General features: G+C 35.3%; 2 protein-coding genes across 3 annotated transcripts in view; one reads left to right on the plus strand and one right to left on the minus strand.

The window, feature by feature from the left end:
* The first annotated feature begins 1,135 nt into the window (after positions 1-1,135).
* LOC121381397 (glucose-induced degradation protein 8 homolog) lies at positions 1,136-5,620 on the plus strand. Its single transcript, XM_041510688.1, has 5 exons — positions 1,136-1,261; positions 3,367-3,496; positions 4,010-4,206; positions 4,582-4,779; positions 5,248-5,620. Exons 1-5 carry the CDS (start codon positions 1,244-1,246, stop codon positions 5,410-5,412), a joined length of 708 nt encoding a protein of 235 aa, XP_041366622.1. The 5' UTR covers positions 1,136-1,243; the 3' UTR covers positions 5,413-5,620.
* A 4,105-nt stretch (positions 5,621-9,725) lies between these two features.
* LOC121381396 (nucleoporin NUP35-like) overlaps positions 9,726-23,928 on the minus strand; it is a 39,274-nt gene continuing 25,071 nt past the window's right edge. For both annotated transcript variants that reach the window (XM_041510687.1, XM_041510686.1), the window contains exons 6-11: positions 19,622-19,724; positions 18,523-18,576; positions 17,391-17,460; positions 13,332-13,460; positions 12,156-12,320; positions 9,726-11,139 (exon numbers count right to left, since the gene is read on the minus strand). In XM_041510687.1, the coding sequence (XP_041366621.1) occupies positions 11,062-11,139; positions 12,156-12,320; positions 13,332-13,460; positions 17,391-17,460; positions 18,523-18,576; positions 19,622-19,724 (599 nt within the window). In that variant the 3' untranslated portion in view covers positions 9,726-11,061. The remainder of the gene's footprint in view (positions 11,140-12,155; positions 12,321-13,331; positions 13,461-17,390; positions 17,461-18,522; positions 18,577-19,621; positions 19,725-23,928) is intronic.

Here is a 23,928-nt window from a genome sequence, read left to right on the forward strand (position 1 = left end):
TTTAATTCAACAAAATTAGTTTAAAATTTAGCATAGAACAACCGTAAATGTTGCCCCCACCCCAACCCCATTTTCGTTTCTAGACCCAGTGCTCAAAGACATGCTGGTTTATTTTATTTGTTGCCACGTATTTTAATTACGTTGCTGCCCGGGATTAATTTCTAACTATTCGTTATGGACCATCTTTAAATACTGGATTATATAGAGTAAACTAAATTATGTTTTATTTTGTTCGTTTTTATAAGATGAACGTTAAACTGAATGACATACTGGAGCGGAATGTAGCTCAAGCGGTAGCGTGTCCGCCTGTGAAGCGGTCGGCCATCGGATCGATCCTTCTCAGTAGACCCATTTGCAGTTTGCGCTATTTTCCGTTACAACCAGTGGTCCATAACTGGTACACCAAAGGCCGTGGTATGTGCTGTCCTGTCTGTGGGAAAGTGCATATAAAAGACCCCTTGTTGCTTATCGGAAAGAGTAGCCTATGCGGCGGCAGCAGGTTTCTTTTAAAGAAATATGTCAGAATGACCATACGTTTGACGTCCAATAGCCGATGATAAGATAAAAATCAATGTGCTCTGGAGGCGTCGTTAAATAAAACAAACGTTTTTTGAATGACATACCAGAAATTGGGTTTTCATTTTTAAAGTTTTTAATTTTAGGTTTATTATTATTTGTGTGTGTGTGTGTGTGAGAGAGAGAGAGAGAGCGTGTGTGTGTATGTGTGTGTGTCAGTATGTGTGTGTGTGGGGGGGGGGGGGGGGGGGCGGTACAGTAATATAATTGGTGTCATAACGGAATTCACATTTAGCAGCCAGGATAGAACATTTCGCGATCACTAATTACAGAGCAAACTAGATTGGTCCATGTATGTGGTTACCTTCCTAGCGATATCAGTAATGTGCACTCATTTTCGCAGCCAGTGCTGGGATATAACCTAGTGCCACCCAGCCTGAACTGTTTCACACACACACACACACACACACACACACACACACACACACACACACACACACACACACACACACACACACACTGAGATTGCTCTAGTATGATCATAGTTGTTACTCAACTTACACCAAATCGTTCAATCGAATTCTATCTTATATTAAAACCGGAAGTGGAAGCGTCAATCATTAATGTATTTCCGGGTTTAATACTAGACTAGGTTTTTATTTTTGTGTGATTGTTATGAAGAGCACAAAAAACTATTATTAATAATCAGGACTGTCGAATCTTTTATATGTTTTCTTTAAGCTTTGTAAGTTGTTTAGTTAAAAGAAAACCTTACTTGACACTAAAGCCACATATTTTTTCTGCTAAAACCAAATGATCATGTAACATGTTTATTGTTTACAAATTGAAATTACAAAATAATGAATTGTTTGTGATGCACTGATGGTCATTATATTGTTTACAATTATAGTATAGTTTACACTTATCCTGGAGTAATCAATAGATGAACAGCCATACATGTAAGGTGCAAATATCTAAACCATTAAGAAAACAGTCAAGTTAACATTAGTCATTACTGATAAATAACAGGCAGAAATGTTATCTTGATTCATCAAGATAACACTTTGGCCCGTTATCTATTATTATGATGTTTACTGAGGTAGTCTTACTAGATATCAATTATCATATTGTTAAAAAATGGATTGTAGACATTTATGATGGTGAACTAAAGTAAACATACTTACATAGATGTAACAAAAACTTTGAAAAAGGCAATAAAGTAGATTTTTGTTACTTACATTACCTTATTGATTCATTTCTGTTTATAATACTATTTGTTATTAATATCTACTATCAAATTATTTGCCAAAACAAGATTCTAAATAAATCCTGGCTAACTGTGTTCAATGTAATGAATAGTCTGGACACTTAGTAACTAGTCTACTTGTCACGTGCTCAGTAATTCCCGTCTCTGGGACCTTAAATGTGGTATTATTGAAAGCTGACTTTTGGACTGATGAAAAAAGAAAGGATTTTTTTTAATATGTTAATAAAATTAACTTTATACTGATCAAAATAATTGTGAGTTCCATTTTGACCCAAGAATGTTTCGTTAAAAGATAAAAGTAAGAAAAGTAAATACCAGTGCACAATATGGTAATATCTTAAATAGCTGCCATAGAATTTAGGGAGGTAATTAATCACTCCCATTAATTTTTGTTCATGACAAGGTCTGGCACACTAATAGCAGATTTCTGGGTAGCTGAGATTTTGCAGTTTATGGCTAGTTTCAGATTAGTCTCAATGGAATGATTACTGCTTTAATTAATACACATATATAAACTAGAATGTTATCAAAAAGCTTTTTTAATATTGCAAGGTAATGAATTCAAGTTGTAATTGCATGGAATTTTTTTTTTCAAAGATAACTAGAGAATGAATTATCAGTTGGAAACTACTATTGCGGTCAGTTTTACTATTGCAATAGTATTGCGATAGTTAAAATACTATTGTGATAGTAGTGATAGTACTATATTGCAATAGTATTATGAATTCTTAAATCACTTGATAACAGTAATGAATAGATATTTTGCTACCTCAGTCTTTCAATATGTATGTGCATAAGTGTACGAGACATGGGGCGGGGCAACTGCCCCCCTGTCCTGCAGAAAATCCTCAAATTCGGGCAAAAACAATAGAGAAACTCAGGCAAAATGATCTGGCTTGAACACTTTTCACTTTGTATTTTCATTATTCTACCCACAATATTAGTTGTAACCATGTAAAAAAAATTGTGACAATTCATTTGCAACCCTATATAGAGGTTTGGCAATAATGCCAATATGAATAAACATTGTAATCCAGATTTGGGCACTTTTGTTTAATTCAGGCACAAATCTTTGTGCGTATGTACATATGTTTGTGTTTGTATGTATACCTGTGTTTGTACTTAATTATTTGTAATAATTTCACTAGGTAGTGAAATCATATTTACTAAATTTATAATATAAAGACCAAATGATTGTTTTATTTACAAATGCAAACTGTTTTCAGATTTTAGCGTTCCCTTTTGACTTGGGTATAATTTTAAAATTCGCATCTGCCATGCCATTGATTTTTTGCAGTGTAATCTGTATATAATTTCCTCTGCCTCTTTGGAGCACCGTCACGGGGTGCGTTGGTCGTAGACCATATTTCACTATGCATGCTATTGAAACTATCGATAGTTGAGCAAACAATTCTGATAATTATCAATAGTTGAATTGACTTTTGAGGCACTGACTATCACAACATATCGATAATTTGATGTATTGTTAAACCACTACTTTTCCTGAGGTGCCCTTTTTAGTAAATCTTGTATTATATTTCTTGGATTCACCCATTTTATGTTGTTGTTTTTCTTTCTTTCAGAAAATGAACTTTGGTGGTGATAAGCCAGCCAGCGAAGAAATTACCAAAGATGACTGGCTGAACAAGCTACAAGATATTCATATCACCCGGGCTGATATGAATGCTCTTATAATGAACTATTTAGTTACAGGTACAAATATGAAAATATTCTCTTTTTTGCAGAATGTTTTTTTTTTTTTTTTTAATAATGCTATGCATTTTATTTTAGTGACTTTTGCTTTTCCTTTTTTTTGAATTTTTTATTTTCATGAAATATATATATGCACGTTGTGTTGACCACCTCGTATAATATTAATAGTCATCACCAGATTAGAGTTAATATATACTTTATGTTATTAAAGGAAGAAAAAGAGATATTTAACAGTACCTCAACTCATTGTGTGTCTGATATATGGTTATGAGTAACTGGTAAAACTAGTAAAAAAAGTAAATCCATTGCTGCCACCTGGACTACTTCTGCTGAGTAACAGCAAGGGATCTTTTATATGTACTTTCACATAGACAGACAGTACATACCAAAGCCTCCGATATACTAGACAGGCTGTGAAGTTACAAAGATCAGTGCCAATGTCAGTATTACTGCATATAGGTGTATTTTGCCAACTTACTATGTTTTCTTTATTTCTATTATCTTGTACTGTAGAAGGCTTCAAAGAAGCCGCAGAGAAATTCCGCCTGGAGTCTGGCATCCAGCCTCCAGTGGATCTGGATGAACTTGACGACCGTATTCGGATCCGGGAAGCCATTCAGAACGGTCACATTCAAGATGCAATCGGCATGGTTAACAACCTGTATCCCGAGCTGCTTGATAACGACCGCTATCTTTACTTCAGGCTTCAGGTTTGTCTCTTCTGTACAGTTAAACCCCCTCTAAACCTAAGGTTCCGTTTTAAGGATTATCTGTTCCGTTCTGTACTGATATTTAAAAAGGGACCATAAAATAGGTCTGGTTTTGATGGCATGTCCAGTTTTGAGGGGTTTCACTTAACTGTATATAAGTGGTGCATACAAACTTAAATTATGCAAATACCAATTTTGCAATTCATGGCTCCTTCTCAATATGTACCCTTACAGTTGGGTTTTAAGATATCAGATGTGGTTCTATTCTGTTCAATAGGATGTATTTGTATTCATTCATTCATTGACACATTCACTCACTCACTCACTCACTCACTCACTCACTCTCTCACTTATTTGTTAATTCATGTTTTCCAGCAACAAAAGCTAATAGAGCTGATCCGTGAGAAGAACATCGAGCTGGCTCTCGAGTACGCCCAGTCCCATCTCGCTGAGCGGGTGGAAGAAAACCCGGAGGTCCTATCGGAACTCGAACGCACTTTGGCCTTGCTGGCATTCGAGGAACCAGAGACATCTCCATTTGGGGAGCTGCTTCATCCCTCTCAAAGACAAAAGGTAAATATTACCACACAATTCTTTAGTTATGTCACCATGCTGTTGACCAATTTAATCAACTATTCAGTAGATATGTGTTCTACCATTGAGTTTTACTTTGCAAGGCACTGAGACAGTTGTTTTTGGTTTTTCAAAATAGATTTATTTATTTACAAACCATTTGGTGACGGTGGGACAGCTTATAAAATGGTAGTCATGTTGCAAATATGGCCTGCTGTAGACAATTTTGTATGACTTTGTTTAAATAATATAATGTTTAGACAGATATTGGTAGAGCACTGTGAAATAATGCCAGGTACAGAAATCAGCTGTATTGTATGGGAAGTGAAATAGGACTCCTTGGCACTGGTTCATTCCACACTTCATAATGATCTCTATTTTGGAAGTTATCAAAAATTGTAAGCCTCTCATAATTTTGTGTAAAAAATAAAACTGAATGTTTAATTCTTGTTTTGTTCTGAATCATAGGTAGCAAGTGAATTGAATGCAGCAATATTAGAAGTGGACTCGACACCACGATTAGCCAATCTTTTAAAGTTGTTATTATGGGCACAAGAAGAACTAGAGAAGAAGAAAGTGAAATATCCCAAAATGACGGATATTGCCAAAGGAACAATAGAAGAAACAAAATGAATCTCTAGGCAGTTACGTTATGAGCTATAGTGTGTGAGTGTTGTGATGTGTATCATTTTGACAACCGACGTGAATGTTGAAGGAAACCGAATGCATTTCAAAGAAGCCATTTTGACATGGAGTATAGCTTTTATCAAACCACGCGACTGGAATCTTTGATCTTTTGGCAGCTGTTGCATTTAGATTAAACACTTCTATGTAGAGACTATCTGTGAAAATTGTTGGTTTTTATTGTAACCTGGCGATTTGTAAAAATCACTCACTTAATTTCTTTGGATGTTTTTTAGTACAATATTGCAGCGTTCATTAGAAGTCGTGAATATTGTATTTCCCCAGTTCATAAGTTGTGAAGAGCGTTCATTTGGCAAAATAACTCATGAACACAACTGAATCTAACTCCTGGAAAAAATGCAAATCATTCGTGCAATTATGAGTTGGGGTATTGAGATTGTCTATAAATCGCCTGAACGCTCTCCACTTGGTGAAGTTGTGTTCACAATTTGAAACCTGTGAATTCACAATGTTCACAAGCACTAAATGAATGCAGAATAATATATATATATATTTTTTTTAAAAGTGGCGTCTTGAAAAGGCAGGGCATTTGTGAGCAGTCTGATGTTCGTATAACTTAAGAGCAAAAACCAGTTCAGCTAATGACTGTGACAGTTCATCCTCATGAAAATGCCTCATGTAATTTGCTACTTGCTAGTTGACTAGTTGACATGATGGCTTAGCTACAGTAACCCGACATTTTTTCATTAATAAAATATTACCATTTCTCTACTATCTCATATGTCCACTTTATTCACAATCTTTTTTTTAGTGTAACTTCATCTCCAACAATAATAAGTTTTATTTCTTGTTATTGTGCTGTAGATTTACTTGTAATGTTACAACAATATTTTAACATACATTAATTAACGGAAAGGCAATAACACCTGCACAAAATATTTAGATGAATTGTTAAACTATGAATTATTTTATTTTAATATTTTTTCTAAGACACTATGCTCCTGCTTAGTATAAAGATTTAATACAGCTCATCTTTAAGGTGTTAAAATACACATGTTCATATGAGCATGTTACACATCAAAGGAAAGTACATTTCTTGTTCAGTTTTATGAACTGAAAAAAAACCAACCTTGTTTTTCATTTTAATCCTACTTCCCCCTCCCCTCATTTATTTATCACATTGATTTTCATCTTCTTTCTTCCCATTCTGATACTTTTATGTTCATTCCCAATCTGACAGCTAGCCCTATTTTTTTTTTTTAATTTTTTTTTTATCTTCTACTGAAAGGAAAGTTTGCACGAAAGCTGGGCACATTTTAAACTAGTAACAATTTATATGCTTATTGTGACACTAAGTTTGTTGGTAAATAGTGTGAGATAGCTTAGAGAAGAAACCTGTTGCTGCCACATAACCCACTGAATAGCAGCAAGGGATCTTTCAGTGAATTATCCCTCTTACAGAGCAGCCTTTAATTTGCCATTGATGGGGGGGGGGGGAAGGGGGAGAGAGCCCCAATAGGTCTACCAGTGATGATCGATCTTAAAGATCTGCAGTTGGTGAATCTTCTACCACTGAGCTGCATCCAAACCTTCAGTTTTATTAAAAAATTCACCTGGATATTAGTTCTGCATGGGGTTATAGGATGTCGCCCAGTGGTGATGTGCTCACCCAGGGAACGTTTTGTTTTCTAATAAACTCAAAATCGATTAACTACTACTGTTTAATGTTTTAAACTTGTGTAGCGATCTCCGAAGCTTACGTAGCAAATTGCAATATGATACTGAACAAAATATTGCCCGTCACCTGATGCATGATTGATCAGAGGTCAGATGTTTAGACGGGTAATTTTATGCATGTCCCTACAGTTCCTAGCGAAAGGTTTAGATGCATTTGTTTTGTGTATAATAAAATCATTAAAACAATAAAACCCACATGGTTACACCAAGTACGACAGTGATCCTTTTCACACCTTTGGTTTGAAATGGTACGCAGTAAAATAGAACAGCTTACCGTAATTTGACACCATGGCAATTTTTGGTAAATGTTAGAATTTTTTAAAATGATACTATTTTGTACAAACAAGGTTGTATACATGTACAGTAATCTATCTAAATTTTTCAACAGGAATTTTGTTTTGAGAGAAACGTCACCCAGAGTATTGTGAGATGCAAAAAGTGTCATCATTCGAATACAGATGTCAATCAAATATAAAACCAGTTATATTATTGCTATGCTTCACAGTAACTCGGTCAAGACCCAGCAAAATGTGTTAAATTTTTGGGATCCAGTGTCACTTTATATGTTTTTAAAACTGTTCAAATCTTGGTAGATAGTATAAATATTACTAGAAGAGGGCCTAGGAAGTTGGCAAACTTGCACCCAATCCTTTTGTTGTTTATGCAATAAAATATGTTTTCAGTCAATACATATTTCAAAAGCAATGGGAAGTTATGTTTATATCCCTTTAATTAATTCAGCATCCAATTATTACACAAACTAAAGAAATAGATTTGCTGGTACAATAACACACAGATTACCGTTAACTTGAAATCTTAATTTGAAGTCGATTGCTACCTATGAAAGAAAACATGTGAAAGTGTTAGTTGTTATTGTAAAATATAATTGTGAGCTGTAGTGTGATCATACATTTTGTTATGCCTGGAATACTGCTTCCAACTTATTTTATGTTGTAATTCATATATTGCAAATAAATTATTTATATGAATATTTGCGTTTATAAATGTCTTAAGGAATGGAGTGTTTTGTTCATTATTGCTGTCGAGTGTGAAACTTATTTTTGAAGACAAAACTCCCAATCAAGGCCACTAATTTTTTAATGTCTTCAGACAGAATAATACAAACAATGATGCATCAGTCTTAGAGCATTGGTTAAATTGGGAAATAACAATATCAAAGGTAATTCCAAAATGGAACCGTGTGAGTGAAATTGTGGGTGAAAAGTGACCTGACAATTCTGTCTTGAATGTATCTAAACTGGTGTATATCAAAACTGATTTAGGACTTGTTTCCGATGTGCCATGGGCCATTTTTAAACAACCATTTCTCTTTCCAACAAAAAAAACACTGTTTTGTTTAACGACACCACTAGAGCATATTGAATTTTTAATCATCGGCTATTGGCTGTCAAACACTTGGTAATTTTTAGTCTTGGAGAAAAAACCGGATACATTTTTCCATTAGTAGCAAGGGATCTTTTATATGCACTATCCCACAGACAGGATAGTACATACCATGGCTTTTGATACATCAGTTGTGGTGCACTGGCTGGATTGATAAATAGCCCAGTGGGCCCACCGACAGGTGTAATTCTATACTGTCGCGCAGCAAGTGCTTCTTTCCAAGTCTGATGCGAGATCTTGTTAGAAAAGTATCACCTGCATGTATTTTGTGGTAAAGGTGTTCTCATAATAGATTTAGACTCCCACATATATAACGGCTTCTGTTTAAACAAGCATTCTGACCCAACAATTTTTCGTATCTCCTAAATGCAAGGGCTAAACATCTGTGAAAAGTGGGTAAATCACCATGAAAGTTAAACTTGATCAGTAAAAGTACATGGTAAAGCTATAAACAAAATTTCACCTCAATATTTCAGCTCAATAATATTGTGTCTAATTATGTCTAAGCCTTCTGCAAAAAACATCCGTGAGACAGACATGGACAGACTGACAGAAGGACGGAGATGAAATCTATAGTACCCTCCGGTTGGACCGGTAGGGGAATCATAATCATAATATGCCTATTAGGATATTGTTAGTAATTGCTAATAAGTGCAAGTTGTGTACATTTAAGAGTTCATAAATCCACTTAAATAATTTTAAGAAAAACATGGTTTTGCTGCATCATGATGTAGTGTATACCACAAAAAGCTGTTTTAACATCCTCTTCGATGAGCATAGATTGTGTTTTTGTCAAACTTTATTGTCGAATTGTGTTAACATTGGTACACCACTACTCACTCCAAAATCTGCATCACATTTTGGAAATGAACTCTTCATTAGTAAGGAACCTGGTTTTGGATTCTGCTAAAATCAGTTCAAAAGGATGTCACTCATTTACAACCCAACACATGACCATTATTGTCGGCATGTGACACGCTACAAAAAAGAAAAGGAAAAAAAAGCCATTGAAAATGTAAATTACTGGTATTAAGAATACCATTTCTCCATTGAAATGGCATGAAAAGATTCAAGATATTGTTCCTCCCCTACATACCATTTTTAAAAGCACACCTGTACCCAGTATTACTGTATTCATAAGCAGAACAAAAAAACAGATCACTATTTACATGATTTATTTTTATGCATACATACTTAAAATAAACAACGTCTATATAGTGAAACCTGTACTTAACAGCCACCCACTGAAGTATCACAATAATCGTATCTTAAAATCCACTGCTTAATTGCCTTTTAATCAGTTCAACCGACAGTAAGGGTAGTGGATTCAAAGATATATTTCAAGCAGTATGCTTCATAAGAGAATTTAATTCTGAAATAGTACATGACATCCAGGTTTGCATACAAAAAGTAAGGTAGAAACCGAATGTGTTAAATGACAGGGAAAATACATTTTAACCTTTATGCAAATGCTAAGTGTCTTTAGTTTCTTTTGATCCCTTTTCTGTCTTTGAAAAAAGGTCTAAAAAATCGAATTACCTGACTAACGTAATGCATTTTAAACACGTACAGAACTATATAGATAGGTGGCTGTTCAAGTACATTAATATACTTACTATACTGATCAAATCCAGTTCCTCACAATTCATAGAATATTGCATCAATTTAAAACAATTTTTAATATTTATTTGTAATGCTTGAGCATATGTAAAGTAGAAGAATGGACAAATCCAATTTTTAAATAAAATATTTTCCAAGTGGCCAAATGCATGCCAAATGCATACTCTTGGACAGTTTTGAAATATTTTATAAAAAGTTTTCTCTTTTGTGCCATCAATAAAATAGAAAAACCGCCAATAAAGCTGTACTTAATATTCTGGGTGATCCCAAGATATTTCTCTTTGCTTAATTGAGCCTTAGTACTGAAGTAAGATGATCCGACACTTCGGGATGAAATTTACACTATGCTGTTTGCTGTATCCTGTTCAACTAATGCAGATTACTCAAACATTTTCCCTCAGCTACAATTAATCTTCCTTTTCTAAATACATTATTATTTTTAAATTAACAAATATATAGCTATTGATAAATTTGCTGTTAAAATGGTGAGTTATGTTGGAGCACGCCAAATTTATTAAAGATGGCCTCGAGAAAAGTGACTGAATAGCATCTGCATTAATTATTCTTATTTGATTTTATAACCATGGAGATGGCTAGATACTGTGTATTATCCAAAAAGCTTATTATATTAGCCCATTGTTATGGAGCTATGTGCTTGAATCAACAGCAACTGTAGCTGTGAACTTGAATCAACAGCTGGGAACTCGATACTGAGCAATGTTCTACCAAGATCACATTCTTTTGACGATAAAAGCACTGATGATGACAATGATGATGGCTACTCTTGTGACAGCTCTGTACCTCTGGAGTGAAAATGTATCACAGTTTTCTTGGATTTTTTTCCACATAACAAAAGAATACATGGTCAATAATGTGCTACCATCCCAACACATACTCTTTGACCTTAGACACAAAACTGTTATCTCTTTTGGGCTCTTGTGGATTCTGCAATACCTGAAAAACAAACCAAACACAAATTAAGACCACATAGAAAAGGGAAGGTCACAGAATCCACGGAGAATCTTGTTTGCTATATACACTGATAAAAAGAAATATAAATAGTAACTGCAAAACCCTTATTAACAAATATTGTCTAAAATACCAAGTGTTCCCTCATTTCTATCAGTATGGAAAGGAAATGAATGTTTGTTCATTGTCACCTAAGGTCATTTGGTATCTAATGTGGACGTAACCCAGTCATAAAGCACTCGCTTGATGCACAGTCAGCCTAGGTTCGATCCTCGTTGGAGGGCCCATTGGGCTATTTCTCGTTCCAGCCAGTGTACCACGGCTGGTATATTAAAGTCTGTGGTATGTGCTATCCTCTTTGTGGAATTGTGCATATAAAAGATCCCTTGCTACTAATGAAAAAATGTAGCAGGTTTCCTCTCTAAGACTATATGTAAAAAATTACCAAATGTTTGACATCCAATAGCCGATGATGAATAAATCAATTGCTCTAGTGGTGTTATTAAACAAAACAAACTAACTTAACATTTGGACGAGAGAAAGAATAAAAAGAAGCCACATGGGCTACTCCTTCTGATAAAGTAGCAAAAGATCTTTTACATGCACTATCGTCTAGACAGGACAGTACCTAAAACTGCAATTGGTTGGACTTGGGGGGAAAACCTCCTGAGTACCAATCCGGCGACCATATGCACCTCAAATGATCAATTATTACTCCCCTACCGGTCCAAAGGGAGGGCACTATAGGTTTTTTCTCCATCCTGTTTGTCTGTATGTCTGTCCATTCATCCCACATAGTTTTCCAGATGCTTTTTTTCCCACAATGTCTTGAGATATTGAGCTAATTTTTTTTTTAACTTTCATGGCAATTTACCAATTTTATGGCCTCATCTTAGGATTTATAAAAATTTGTTGGGCCCAGAAGGGGACATGTGGTGCTTTAGCAGTATTTTCAGAATGCTTGTTTTTACTTTATATACTTTATAATTATATAAACTGACATCACTTCTTGACCGGTAGGCTGCGGCAAGGGGTCTGATGGGTGTTCCTGTGCTTGTTGTCTTGATGCTAGAGTTGTTCAACATGCTCGGTGTGTTGGCGGTCTGCAGCATGGCAGGAGTTGTACATGACATGTCTTTAGCGTCTCGGAAGTCCTCTAAAATATTCTGAAATGAAATGGTTGCATATGACAAATAGAACAAAATATAATTTAAGTATTTCCTTTCTCTTCTAGTCATAACAACATTTGCTGAGTTCTTGGTCAACTCAAACCCCAATCCCAGGTTCAGATGCTCAAATATTAGTTAATCTAACCAGTGGTTAAGAGAATATATTTTAAAAGATTGCTTTTAATCGATGCAAATAGTGACTGAAATAAACTGGAAATTATTTTATAACTACCTACGGTATAATATCCATGGGTAATCAGTTAAATATTCAAAAGATAGGTATTGTAACAATGCTATGAAGAAATGGTCTTGGATCTTTAAATATAACAAAAGTTCATCTCCAGCATCTGTGCCATATGAATATTCTAAGGTCACATCTCATACTAACTGCTGAAAATTCCTATAGCCAAAGTCAACAACAAAGGCTATGACCTTAATTCCACTGTATCCACACAAACATGCATATTTTACAGACTGCCCTTGCTGCTAATTGAAAATAGTTCATGAAGTGGCGACAGTGGGTTTCCTCTCTCAATATCTGTGTGGTCCTTAACCATATGTCTGACGTCATATAACCGTAAATAAAAATGTGTTGTGTGCGTTGTTAAATAAAACATTTCTTTCTTTCTTTCTATTTACTAAATACAAGTATGTATTTTAACTGTGCATGTCTCTCTGGATGCAAGGAATTTGTGGCTTATTTAGGTGCCAACTCTGTTAGTGGTGGCAGATGAAGAAACTTAACATTTACAGTGAAGTACACACAAATTATATATGAAGAGCTATTTAAGACAACCAGGTATACACAGGCAAATATTATCTTGATCTCTTATCTCAATAACGCATGAAATTTGTAGGTAAAAAAATTAACCCATGACATACTTTTCACCAAAGCTAGTACATGTTTTTCTCGATCCAGTTGTTTGCTAGAGCTGTTCAGTTTAGTCCCTACAATATCAAGATAACAATGGTTGACTGTATTTGCAATCAAGTATGTGACACACATACCTTGTCGATACAGGGAAGAACTCCTACCATGATGGTGCCCTCAAAAATCTTTCCATTCTTACTGAGGGCCTTCTTGGCCTGTATCCGAGACTTGTAATGAATATGCATCCAGTTTCCTTCTGTAGCTGCCTGGAATTAAATCATTTAAGGATTGTCTGTTATTTCTTTTACATTCATCGGGGTATGAACACAAAAAGTCATCTGTAACCTGTGTGAATTAGTGAAGCCGTTCTCACAGAAGTTTGCAGATATTTTTTTTTTCATACCCAGATGAACATAAAGAAATAACAGACAATACTTATAATTAAATTTCAAGCATACACATGTACTTACAGTAAATGACACTAAAAATTCATATTTTATTTTGAATTATTTTTTGGTTCTTAAACAATAATGCTCAGTAAGACAAATTATTAATATAAAGTGACATCATCAGATTTATAGGATATTAAACAAGCTTCCATTTTGTAGCATGTTTATGTCCCAAGTGAAATAATTTTCAGTTATCACATGCTCTAGCGAGTGATAATGAATATTATTCCACGAAGGACACAAACATGATAAGAAATGGTAGCAACTTACTGATGACCTTTTGAGTGACGATTTCTTTGATAAACCAGTCAGACATCAAAATAAGTTGTTAAGTCATTTAGGTTTCCAGGTTACGTCATGAAAGATGAAAACAGTACCGTACTTCATTCTCCACAAAAAAAAATTAAAACAAAAACACCACAAAGTTTGATCAATTGTATACTGTTTAATGAATCAAGGAATAAAAAGTATCGACACATTTGTGATGGCATTATAATGGTAACTGTGAACTTCATAAATAAATGTGTCTCAACCTATAGGTTACCAGGCCCTTTATTTATGGTAACCTGCACATGAGTTACCAGGCACTATACTAATTTCAATGAACAGATGAACCCAAAAGCTTTCGGCATGTGCCCCAAAATGAATTCAAAGTATTTGTTAACAAAATTAAAATAAGCGTATATCAAAATATGACGTAAACGTACTTAAGTGTTACATGAAAAATACTGAACATGACAAATGAAAATTAGAGAACATTTGTAACACTGAACTAAACATAGCTTCAAAAAGCATAAACGGCAAGAAAAGTATTTTGTTTCTTCAAATTCGCTAGAGGTCTTAAATTCTAAAGTTTGTTTGTTTTGTTAATGACACCACTATAGCACATAAATTCTAAAGAGAAGCAACTGAAAAAAGATGGATATGGGAATTTACCAGTTAAAGCAGAACCAATTTCCAACAATGAAGACGAAGATTTATAGAAAACAAATCATTTAAGTGCACATAATCCACAATCATTGCTAAATAGGCTTTGTTGGAATAACACTATTCATTTTGGTATGCGATCCTCAACACAGGGTGATATCACATTAAAAACCAATACTGACGAGTTAGAATTTCTAGAATTGAGTGAATGGCAGACATACAGAGACTGATCCTAAAAAGACAGGAAAACTTTCACCTCATATCTGGGCCATGCCAGACAACCCCAAAAGATGTCCAGTTTGAAATGCACAAAAAATACATATCTGTCCAACCTTCCAACTACCATGACGCAACAACTCCCATTTCATGTTGCCACTTCCTGCAAAAATACCCCACTTTAGAAAAAAGAAACTACTGCTAAAAAACTTGATTTCTGATGCAAACATTGTTGGTAACAAACGTCTGACAAACCACAGTACTAGAATGTACATGATACAAACAATGCAGAATTGTAATATGGCCCAGACACACATTATGCAGATTTCTGGGCATAAGAATGAGCAAAACATAAATAGCAGAGAAATTAACAATCTGTTGTCAACACAACATGTGATGCACTTCTTCCATTAAATTTAAATAGGTCAAACAATGCTTCTTGTCCATCCAATTTCAATGAAATGAACTTGACAACTTCCTAAACAGTAGTGCATTCTCATTTGCAGACATGCATCTGTCTCCAAGACAATTATGACACTATTCACTGACATCGTGCATGCTATATTGGCTGGTCCCAATCATGGCAGAACATTTCACATAAATATAAACACTGCATCTGATAAAACTGTCTCCTCAATTCCCACCTGCTAAAAAGCAAATAATGAATGGTGCCAAATAAGACATCAGTTGCTCAAGTGCAGTGAACTGTGTCAGATACAGGAGGTGGGTGAAGGCAAATGCCTTCTCATTTTGTGAGAATTTTTTTTTTCGGTGGATTAAAAAAAGAAAGAAGAATAATAATAAAAAAAGGTTGTTGTTTAAAGACAACACTAGAGCACATTGATTTATTAATCATCGGCTATTGAATGTCAAACATTTGGTAATTCTGACATAGTCTTAATTTTTCCATTAGTAGCAAGGGATCTTTTATATACATCATCCCAGACAGGATAGTACATACCACAGCCTTTGAGTGGCTGGAACCGGACACAGACCAATGGGCCCAATGACGGGGATCGTTGAAAAAAAACAAAAACAAACAACAACATTTGCAATTGTGTGTCAACTATTTGTAAAATCAATGCTCTAGTGAACATACAATATGACACACAAAGTGACAAACTAGAAATTGTATTTATTGATTGTTTTTGTTGTTTTACTTTTTTTTTTTTTTTTTTTTTTTTTTTTTATTCTTCGTTTTTTCTTTTCTAAATATGGAATACATTATAACAAAATAAATGTGATGCATTGACTGATATTGGGACCTACATATAGGTTCATAATTGATTATAAAGTACAGAATAAAGTAATGTATAACTAAAAAATTCCAAGGATCCTATTTCTTTGAACCTCTAGCTTACACTAAAATTGCAGCCCTTGAAAATCAGACAAGTTTAGTATGCTTCTATACTGGGATAAACAGATTTATATTAATTGAGAACTTGGGCCACATTAGACTATAAATGCTTTTTACTAGGATCTGTAATTGGACAGAGTTCAGAGAAAAGTGCCTACAGACTTTTCACCACTCTCAGATTTGCGACGGCAATGAAAATGCTATCGCAAATCAATTTGTTTTTTAATAATTAATGTTTATTATATGGGATATAGATTTGTTGATTTGGTAAGATTTTGGGTATTGTAATTTGGTAATATATTTTGTAATTAGTGTAGATTAAGTTGGGTATTAATTAAGCATTCGCTGAATTATTATTATTATATTAAAGTTAAATTATTTAAGATTGTTATTTTGAGAAGTCCTGAGTAGACTATATTAAGGGGGAAGTACTACATATCGAGGTCTTACTTGGGAGATAGACAAAGGTACCATGCATGCCTAACTTCTGTTCAAGTAGACCATGTCTTTTGTCCTGTGTTAGGTTTGGTATCAGTGGTTTAGTGGTTGTGTTAGGTTTTGTAATAGTGGCTTAATGGTTGTGTGGTTTTGTATTAGTGATTTTGTTTGCAGCAGAAAGGTACTATGTTTGCCTGAGCTACGAACATGTCTTGTTTATTAGGTTGTGTGGAGTTTTGAGGTGTAAATTGTTAGGTTTGGGGTAGGATGAAAGGTTTGAAGCAATCTTATTCCTAATAAATGTTTTGTGTGATTTTATGTTAAGTGTAAATAAAAGTTGACTAGTTAATTTTGTGTTTTCATTTCGTCTTCTGCACTAGACCTTAGTGAAACTCTTTATCATAGACAGCTACCTTGAATGCCAGATCAGATAAATTGAATCTGGGAAACTAATAAACGGGTTTAAGACACAGAGAGATCTAGGGATTCCCGTTACATATGTATCCTATTTATGGAATTTTATGCATACATGTAGGATTGCAACAGTACTTCACTAGAAGGCTGTTCACAGCTATGCAAAGTATTCATTTGCAATGGAGATCTGGTGAGTTTCATCTGAAACGTCTTGGAACCTACTACAATCACCACAATACAAATGAAATAGGACTGAATAGATAACTAGAAAAACCTTGTTTGAACAAATATTTAGCAAGAGGTTTCCCCATCAATATCATCAATCACTTTGCAAAACAGTTTTATACTGGAGGTTTATTAGAAAAAAAAAAATCAAACTCAACTTGATGACTTACCACATATTTGATGATATCACCGTACTGAGCAAACTGTTGTAGAATGAAAGACATGGATGAAGGTACAAACCTGGAAGATGTTAAAATAAGAATAAACTTTTGCCTTCTTTTCTATATTAAATTTTAACGGTTAAGTTTGTAATAATATGAGCTATATTTTGTATTCTCAATAACAAGTAAGAAGTGTTATTCCTACTATTCCTAGTTCACATAAGCGCTGCAAAGCAACTTACATGATACATTTGCTAAATTTTGCTAACTTTGTTAGAAAACAAGGATGACATTGTTGATCATATGTGACATCATTTTTAGTCACTTTCCATATTTCACTATTCAGTTGCAGGTTGGGAAAATTATACAGATTACATCACTATTACAGGGCGTTAACTCAATGGTACGATTTCAGTCAAAAAGCAATTTAATGCAGGATTTTCAACAATTTTTATAAAATTGAAACATCCTTAATTGGAAATAATAACATGCATAATTGTCATCTCCTGTTATTTGACTACAACTTGGCAAAACATTTTTGGGTGGGTCTAGTTTTAACATTACTTTATTATAAAGTTAAATTTTAATATAGAATTTGCAGTATGCATGTACATGGTAGTAAAACAAATCATTAAAGCAAAAACCAACCAGGATCATTGGCTTTTAGGAAGGAAGGAACGAAATGTTTTATTTTAACGACCCACTCAACTCATTTTATTTACGGTTATATGGCGTCAGACTTATGGTTAAGAACCACAGATATTGAGGGAGGAAACCTGCTGTCGCCACTTCATGGGCTACTCTTTTCGATTAGCAGCAAGGGATCTTTTATATGCACCATCCTATAGACAGGATAGCACATACCACAGCCTTTCCACTAGTCGTGGTGCACTGGCTGGAGCGAGAAATATAATGGCGATTAGGAGACTAGTACACTATTTACAAGTGAGTCTAGAGAATGAAAGAAAATAAAATTTGTTTTGTTTAATGACACCACTAGAACACATTGATTACTTAATCATTGGTTCTTGGGTTGAAACATTTGGTAATTCTGACAGTCTTCAACAGAGAGCTGCTACATTTTTTAATTAGTAGCAAGGGAAGAGCATTAGAGAAGCTAATTTACATATATATTACTTACCCAAACACTGTGACCCATGTCTCGTCCAATACATCGTCTGATTTCAGACAATCACTGCAATCAAAATTCAAAAACAAATTATTGTCAGGTTTATAAAGAGTAAGAAGGAAATGTTTTATTTAACGATGCACTCAACACATTTTATTTACGGTTATGTGGCATCAGACATATGGTATAAAGAGTAATAATAAAAAAAATCCCCTACCAGTAAACATTCTAAAATATACCCTTTAAAACAAACATAATAACAGTTTTGTTATGATAAATACTACTCAAAAGGAAAATACATTTAATGCAGTTTACGGTAATTAGTATATATGCATGACACAAACTCAGGTATCGAAATAAGTCGAGAACATTCGTCCAGGTTACCAAGAGGTTATTACACGTCAAGTCGAAAACAGTATTTCACTCTCCACAAAACTTATTAAACTAGAACAAAACCATCTAAATTTTTATCAACTTAAGTGTTATTTAAATACATAGAGTATCAGTACAGTGAGAATAATGATGTGAATGGAGTAGTCTGGAGTGTCTTTATTTTGTGGTAACTTGTACATGTGATACCACACACATTGCTTATTTCGATGACTGACACTGTTGTTAGTTTCCTATATTAAAAAAATTCATTCTACTTAAAAACATTTGATATCACAACACAATTTTAATCATGATTATATGGCGTCTGACACATTATGGTGTAGAACCACACAGATAATGAGAGGAAACCCACTACTGCCACTCAGTGGCTAATTTTTAGCAACAAACACTCTCTTAAAATGTCCTAGGCAGAAAAGACACAGATACTAGAGGGGGGGAAAAACACCCAGCTTTTGGTGACAGAATTGTCTTCACTATACCAATTGCGTAGCACTGGCTGGAAGGGAAAATGTTGATGATATTAAAGTGACCATGCCATCACTTTTCTCCCCCCTCGCCCTCCACCTTTTTATATTTGCCAGTCACGTCATAGGACTGTGTATGTAGCTCCCATCCCAATATAAAAGCACAACTACATAATGTATCTGCCAAGGATGATGCAAGCTTTGTCAATGTTACATCTGGCTTACAAAATACAAAGATTAATGCTAATATTCACCCTTGAGTATAAAATGGATCGAGCTGAGCTGGGGAGACTGGTATCTTGCTGGTCGTTGAAAGAAAAGACTCTCCCATTTTAGGTGTACCTGTACAGTTTATATCTGAAGAAAGAAAAAAAACTAAAATTAAATTTGAATTTTTAAAAAATATACTCTAATTGGTGACTTCATCAAACTGTGACTGTATGCACACTCTCCAGCTGACTTCTCCAAACTCTTTGCATTTATCTTCTCTTGTGATTAACTCAATCTTTGGGAGTTCAGCAATAGTCTGTATTGTCAACTCGATGGGTAGGTACGTGGTTGATGGTTTGGTGTCTCCCAGAAATGACAAAGTGGAGATGGCGAACTCAGTCAAATACTTTCCGTGAAGGAATCGAAGAAACATCACCTGAACCCTTTCCTCTGGTAGCTATTTGCCATCAAAATATCATTTATTATGCCTTATTTTCTTGCCAAATTAATTTTGTTTTCTTTTACCAAGTTAATTACATTTTTTTGGGCCAATTGTTCTTAAAATTCGCAATTGGTGAATTTGGCAAGTTGCAGAGCTAGCCCTACCATTGCTCGTTACCTTGGTGTCCGTCATGGATGTGAAGCGTTGGCACACCGTCTTTACCATTTCCCTCTCTCCATGGTTAATTTGCTGAGATGTCCACTAATTCTTCTCTATCTGTCTCCCAATGAGATGCAGGAAATCGGCATGAAATGCTCAGATTTTGGCGAATGCATGTGAAACTTTGGGAACAGATTGGGGGTAGTGATGGGTATTTAAAGCTGCAATGCTCGCAATGATGCCTCATTTTAATTTCGACATATTGCAATAGGCCGCCTCCATTTAGGTGAATCGCAGTCAGCAGTCACACGCCACATGAACGTCCATCAGACCACCATTTCACATCTCTGGGACAGGTAACAGCAGTTTCAATCAGCTGAAGCCTGGCCCAGAAGTGGAAGACCTTGCATAACAACTGCTACATCCGGGTTCTGCACTTGCGTCACCGAACTGCCACAGCAACGAATACTGCTGGACACATACCTGATTTAAGAAGGGTGTCTGCACAAACCATTCGGAGCCAACTTCGAGAAGCTGGTTTACGGGCTAGGAGACCCTATGTTGGCCCCGTCCTGCGACGTCAACATCGACATTTACGTGTTCACTAGTGCATGAATGTACAGGGGTGGAACTTGGGAAACTGACGGCGAGTATGGTTCAGCAACAAGTCACGTTTCATTCTACAACGACATGATGGATGACGTGTTTACAGATGCCGCAATGAACATTTTGCCAACAACTGTGTCGCCCAAGTTGACAGATTCGGGGGAGGGAGTGTCATGATGTGGGGAGCCATCTTATACAGCGGCAGAAGTGAATTTGTGTTCGTACAAGGCAATCTCACAGCTGTATGCTACCGGGATGAAATTCTTCACCGTCACATGCTTCCCATTTTGGATCGACAGAGAGAACTCTTTCAGCAGGACAATGCCAGGCCACATACGGCACATGTAACAATGGATTTACTACAGAATGAGAACATTAATGTACTGCCATGGCCATCAAGATCGTCAGATCTCAACCCCACTGAACATCTATGGGACAAACTGGACAGACGTGTAGACCAGTGTGACCCAGAGCCTCAGACGCTTCCGCAACTATCACATGCACTGCAGGAAGAATGGGCTAGGATTCCATGTGCCCGGATTCAGAGACTCACTCAGTCTATGCCAAGGAGATGTCGTGCAGTGACTGCTGCTGCTGATGGCCACACACGGTACTGATTTCAGCACCTTCGTGCGATGCTGTTTGGTGACGAAAACACCTCCACTGCAGTCAGTCCATAGCAATAACATTGTCACATACTCATGTCAAATTTGACTGTAATATGATCATAAATAACAAAATTATGCCACTTTGTATTAAAGAGATAATTCCATGAATATTTTGCCTATGCGTTTCTTTTTTGACAAGAGTACATATCATTGTAGTAGAAAAGGCATCATAGAAACTAATTCGTTACGGCCACAAAAAGAAAATGTTGCAACCAGGTATTAAAAAAGATATGAGAATGGACACATTCAAATGTTATCTGTATTATGAACATTATTAAAAAAAATTATTTAAAGGAAAATAAATATACAGTGAACAGATTAAAGTGGAACTGACTGAATGTGCCAGTATACACAGAGTGCTGGATTAGACAGATTTTTACCCAAGCTATTGTCACTGAACAGGACTGTGATTGGTCCAGTTTATACAGAAATCCAGATTCAGGGCTTCTAGAATATGGTAGCCTAATGCCCACAGTTAGTGGGGGTTTTTTTGTGATTTTTAAAACATTCTAAAAGTCCTGCCAGATTAAACAGGCGCTAGTTTTGGACAGAGTCCACTGCATATAAAAAAAATCATAAAAGTTAATCCAACCAAGTTGAAATTAACTATAGAGATGGATGTTGTTGGGGGTTTTTTTTTCCTATCTTGCTAGTATGAATGAATGTCTCTGTCTCAATCTTAGTGTAGTCAAAATAGCTTTTAACTTAGAAAAAATTGGTATAAAAGGTTTCTTGGTACCATAAGAAGTGGAATTTTGTCCTCTATAACATATCCAAAATCCGCAAAAATCCGCCTTGGGGAAAAATAATTATATGCAAATTACCTCATTAGCATATTTTAGCCTTTTTGGAACAAGTCCATGTAATGTCAAAACAGCTGAACCCACCACTCTCTTTAATAAAAGGTTTTTCTTTGGATTTGTTGTCAGAAAGGTCTCCAAATTAACATATTAAAAGTCTAAAAAAAGGATTGCTACAGGGCAAGATAACTGTTTTCCGCATAAATCCAAGATGGCCACCCTAAAAAGTTCCTCCGACCATAACTTCACTTCTAATTAATATTTTCCCCTGATTTTAAAGGCTAAACTATAGTTATCGCTATCAACAAAGCCATTAAATCATATTCTAATGTTATTTGGTTGTTGTTTCATATAAATAAATAAATGGCCATCAAAGTAATATATTATGAATGTTTGTATGGTGTTACACATTGGTGGATGTAACCAACATTGGTATAATGCATAATTATGTTATCTTGTCTACATCAATCAAAATCCATAAAATGTATCTTTGATGCGTTTTCTATATATAATAATTACCTCAACACATGCCAAGAACTTATATATGAGTATTTGTCTCTCAGAATTACAAGATGTTGTCATGCTCGTCATCACTGTGTGCTAAAATCATTTCTTCTGAATTATAACAGTCCATGCCATGACAATTTCCACAAGCTGCAACACATTTTAAGCCATTTTTTCGACAGGAACATGCAGCTGATGAACATTGGTTCTTATCTGTTGATTTGCATTTACAGCGAACTACATTCAGTATATCCGGTGGACCTGCTTCTTTGTCGGTCATAACGGGTATCAGCGCCGTATCATCTAGCTTCCATCCCCATTCTGTTGGGCATAAACTGTTATTCATTAATGTTTTCCACTGTATTATTTGAAAATGGACCCTAAGTGAATGCTGAATTGCAGCACTTTCTGTTGGTGGAAGCATCTCTGGTACAAATTTAGATCCACCAGCTGAATATTTCATAAAATGGTTGTATCTCATTTGGTTAAGACTGTCAGTTGGTGTTCCTGCATACATTATCTTAAATACTCCATAGCCAGCTCTAGATACTTGTTCCTGAGTTGATTCAGTCTTGCTGATAATCGTGCTCAAATTTGTAGCATATTTGGACTGTTTAAGCTTGTTGATAATAGTAGTCTTTCCATGGCCATACGTGGCTGATGTTGTATCGCAGCCAGTCCATGCATGGACAAATAGAATATGCTGAACAATATTTTTCAAGGTTTTTGTTAAGTCTCGTATATTACAAAGCTTGAGGCCTTTTTGCCGACCTGTCTTAGCCTCTGATCTCATGTATACATCATGCATTTCTGGTTTAAAATGGTAGACCAGAAGCACTAGGATGTCTGTGTCATCTGCAACAACTGTCACAGTTCCATCAACAGCTTGATCCAGTGCATGTTTTACAATTAAAGTGTCCGCATCGTCTTTGGCCGTCTCCACATGGTATCCAACTGATTCAAGTTCTTGGCTTAGTAATGAAATAAAATTAGATTTATTTCTGTCATTTGCGAGAAAAAGCTGCTGGTTACTATGTGCAGTACTACTTTCGACAATGTTTACATCAGCTGCTGCCTTCACAAATCTCCGGGAATGCTCATGATCCTTTGTTGACGGCCCACTGTCATATCCATCAAATACTATTGTACAGTGTTTACCATATTTTGTTCTC

The sequence above is a fragment of the Gigantopelta aegis genome, chromosome 9, assembly GCF_016097555.1.
Source record: "Gigantopelta aegis isolate Gae_Host chromosome 9, Gae_host_genome, whole genome shotgun sequence".
Taxonomy (NCBI): Eukaryota; Metazoa; Mollusca; class Gastropoda; order Neomphalida; family Peltospiridae; genus Gigantopelta; species Gigantopelta aegis.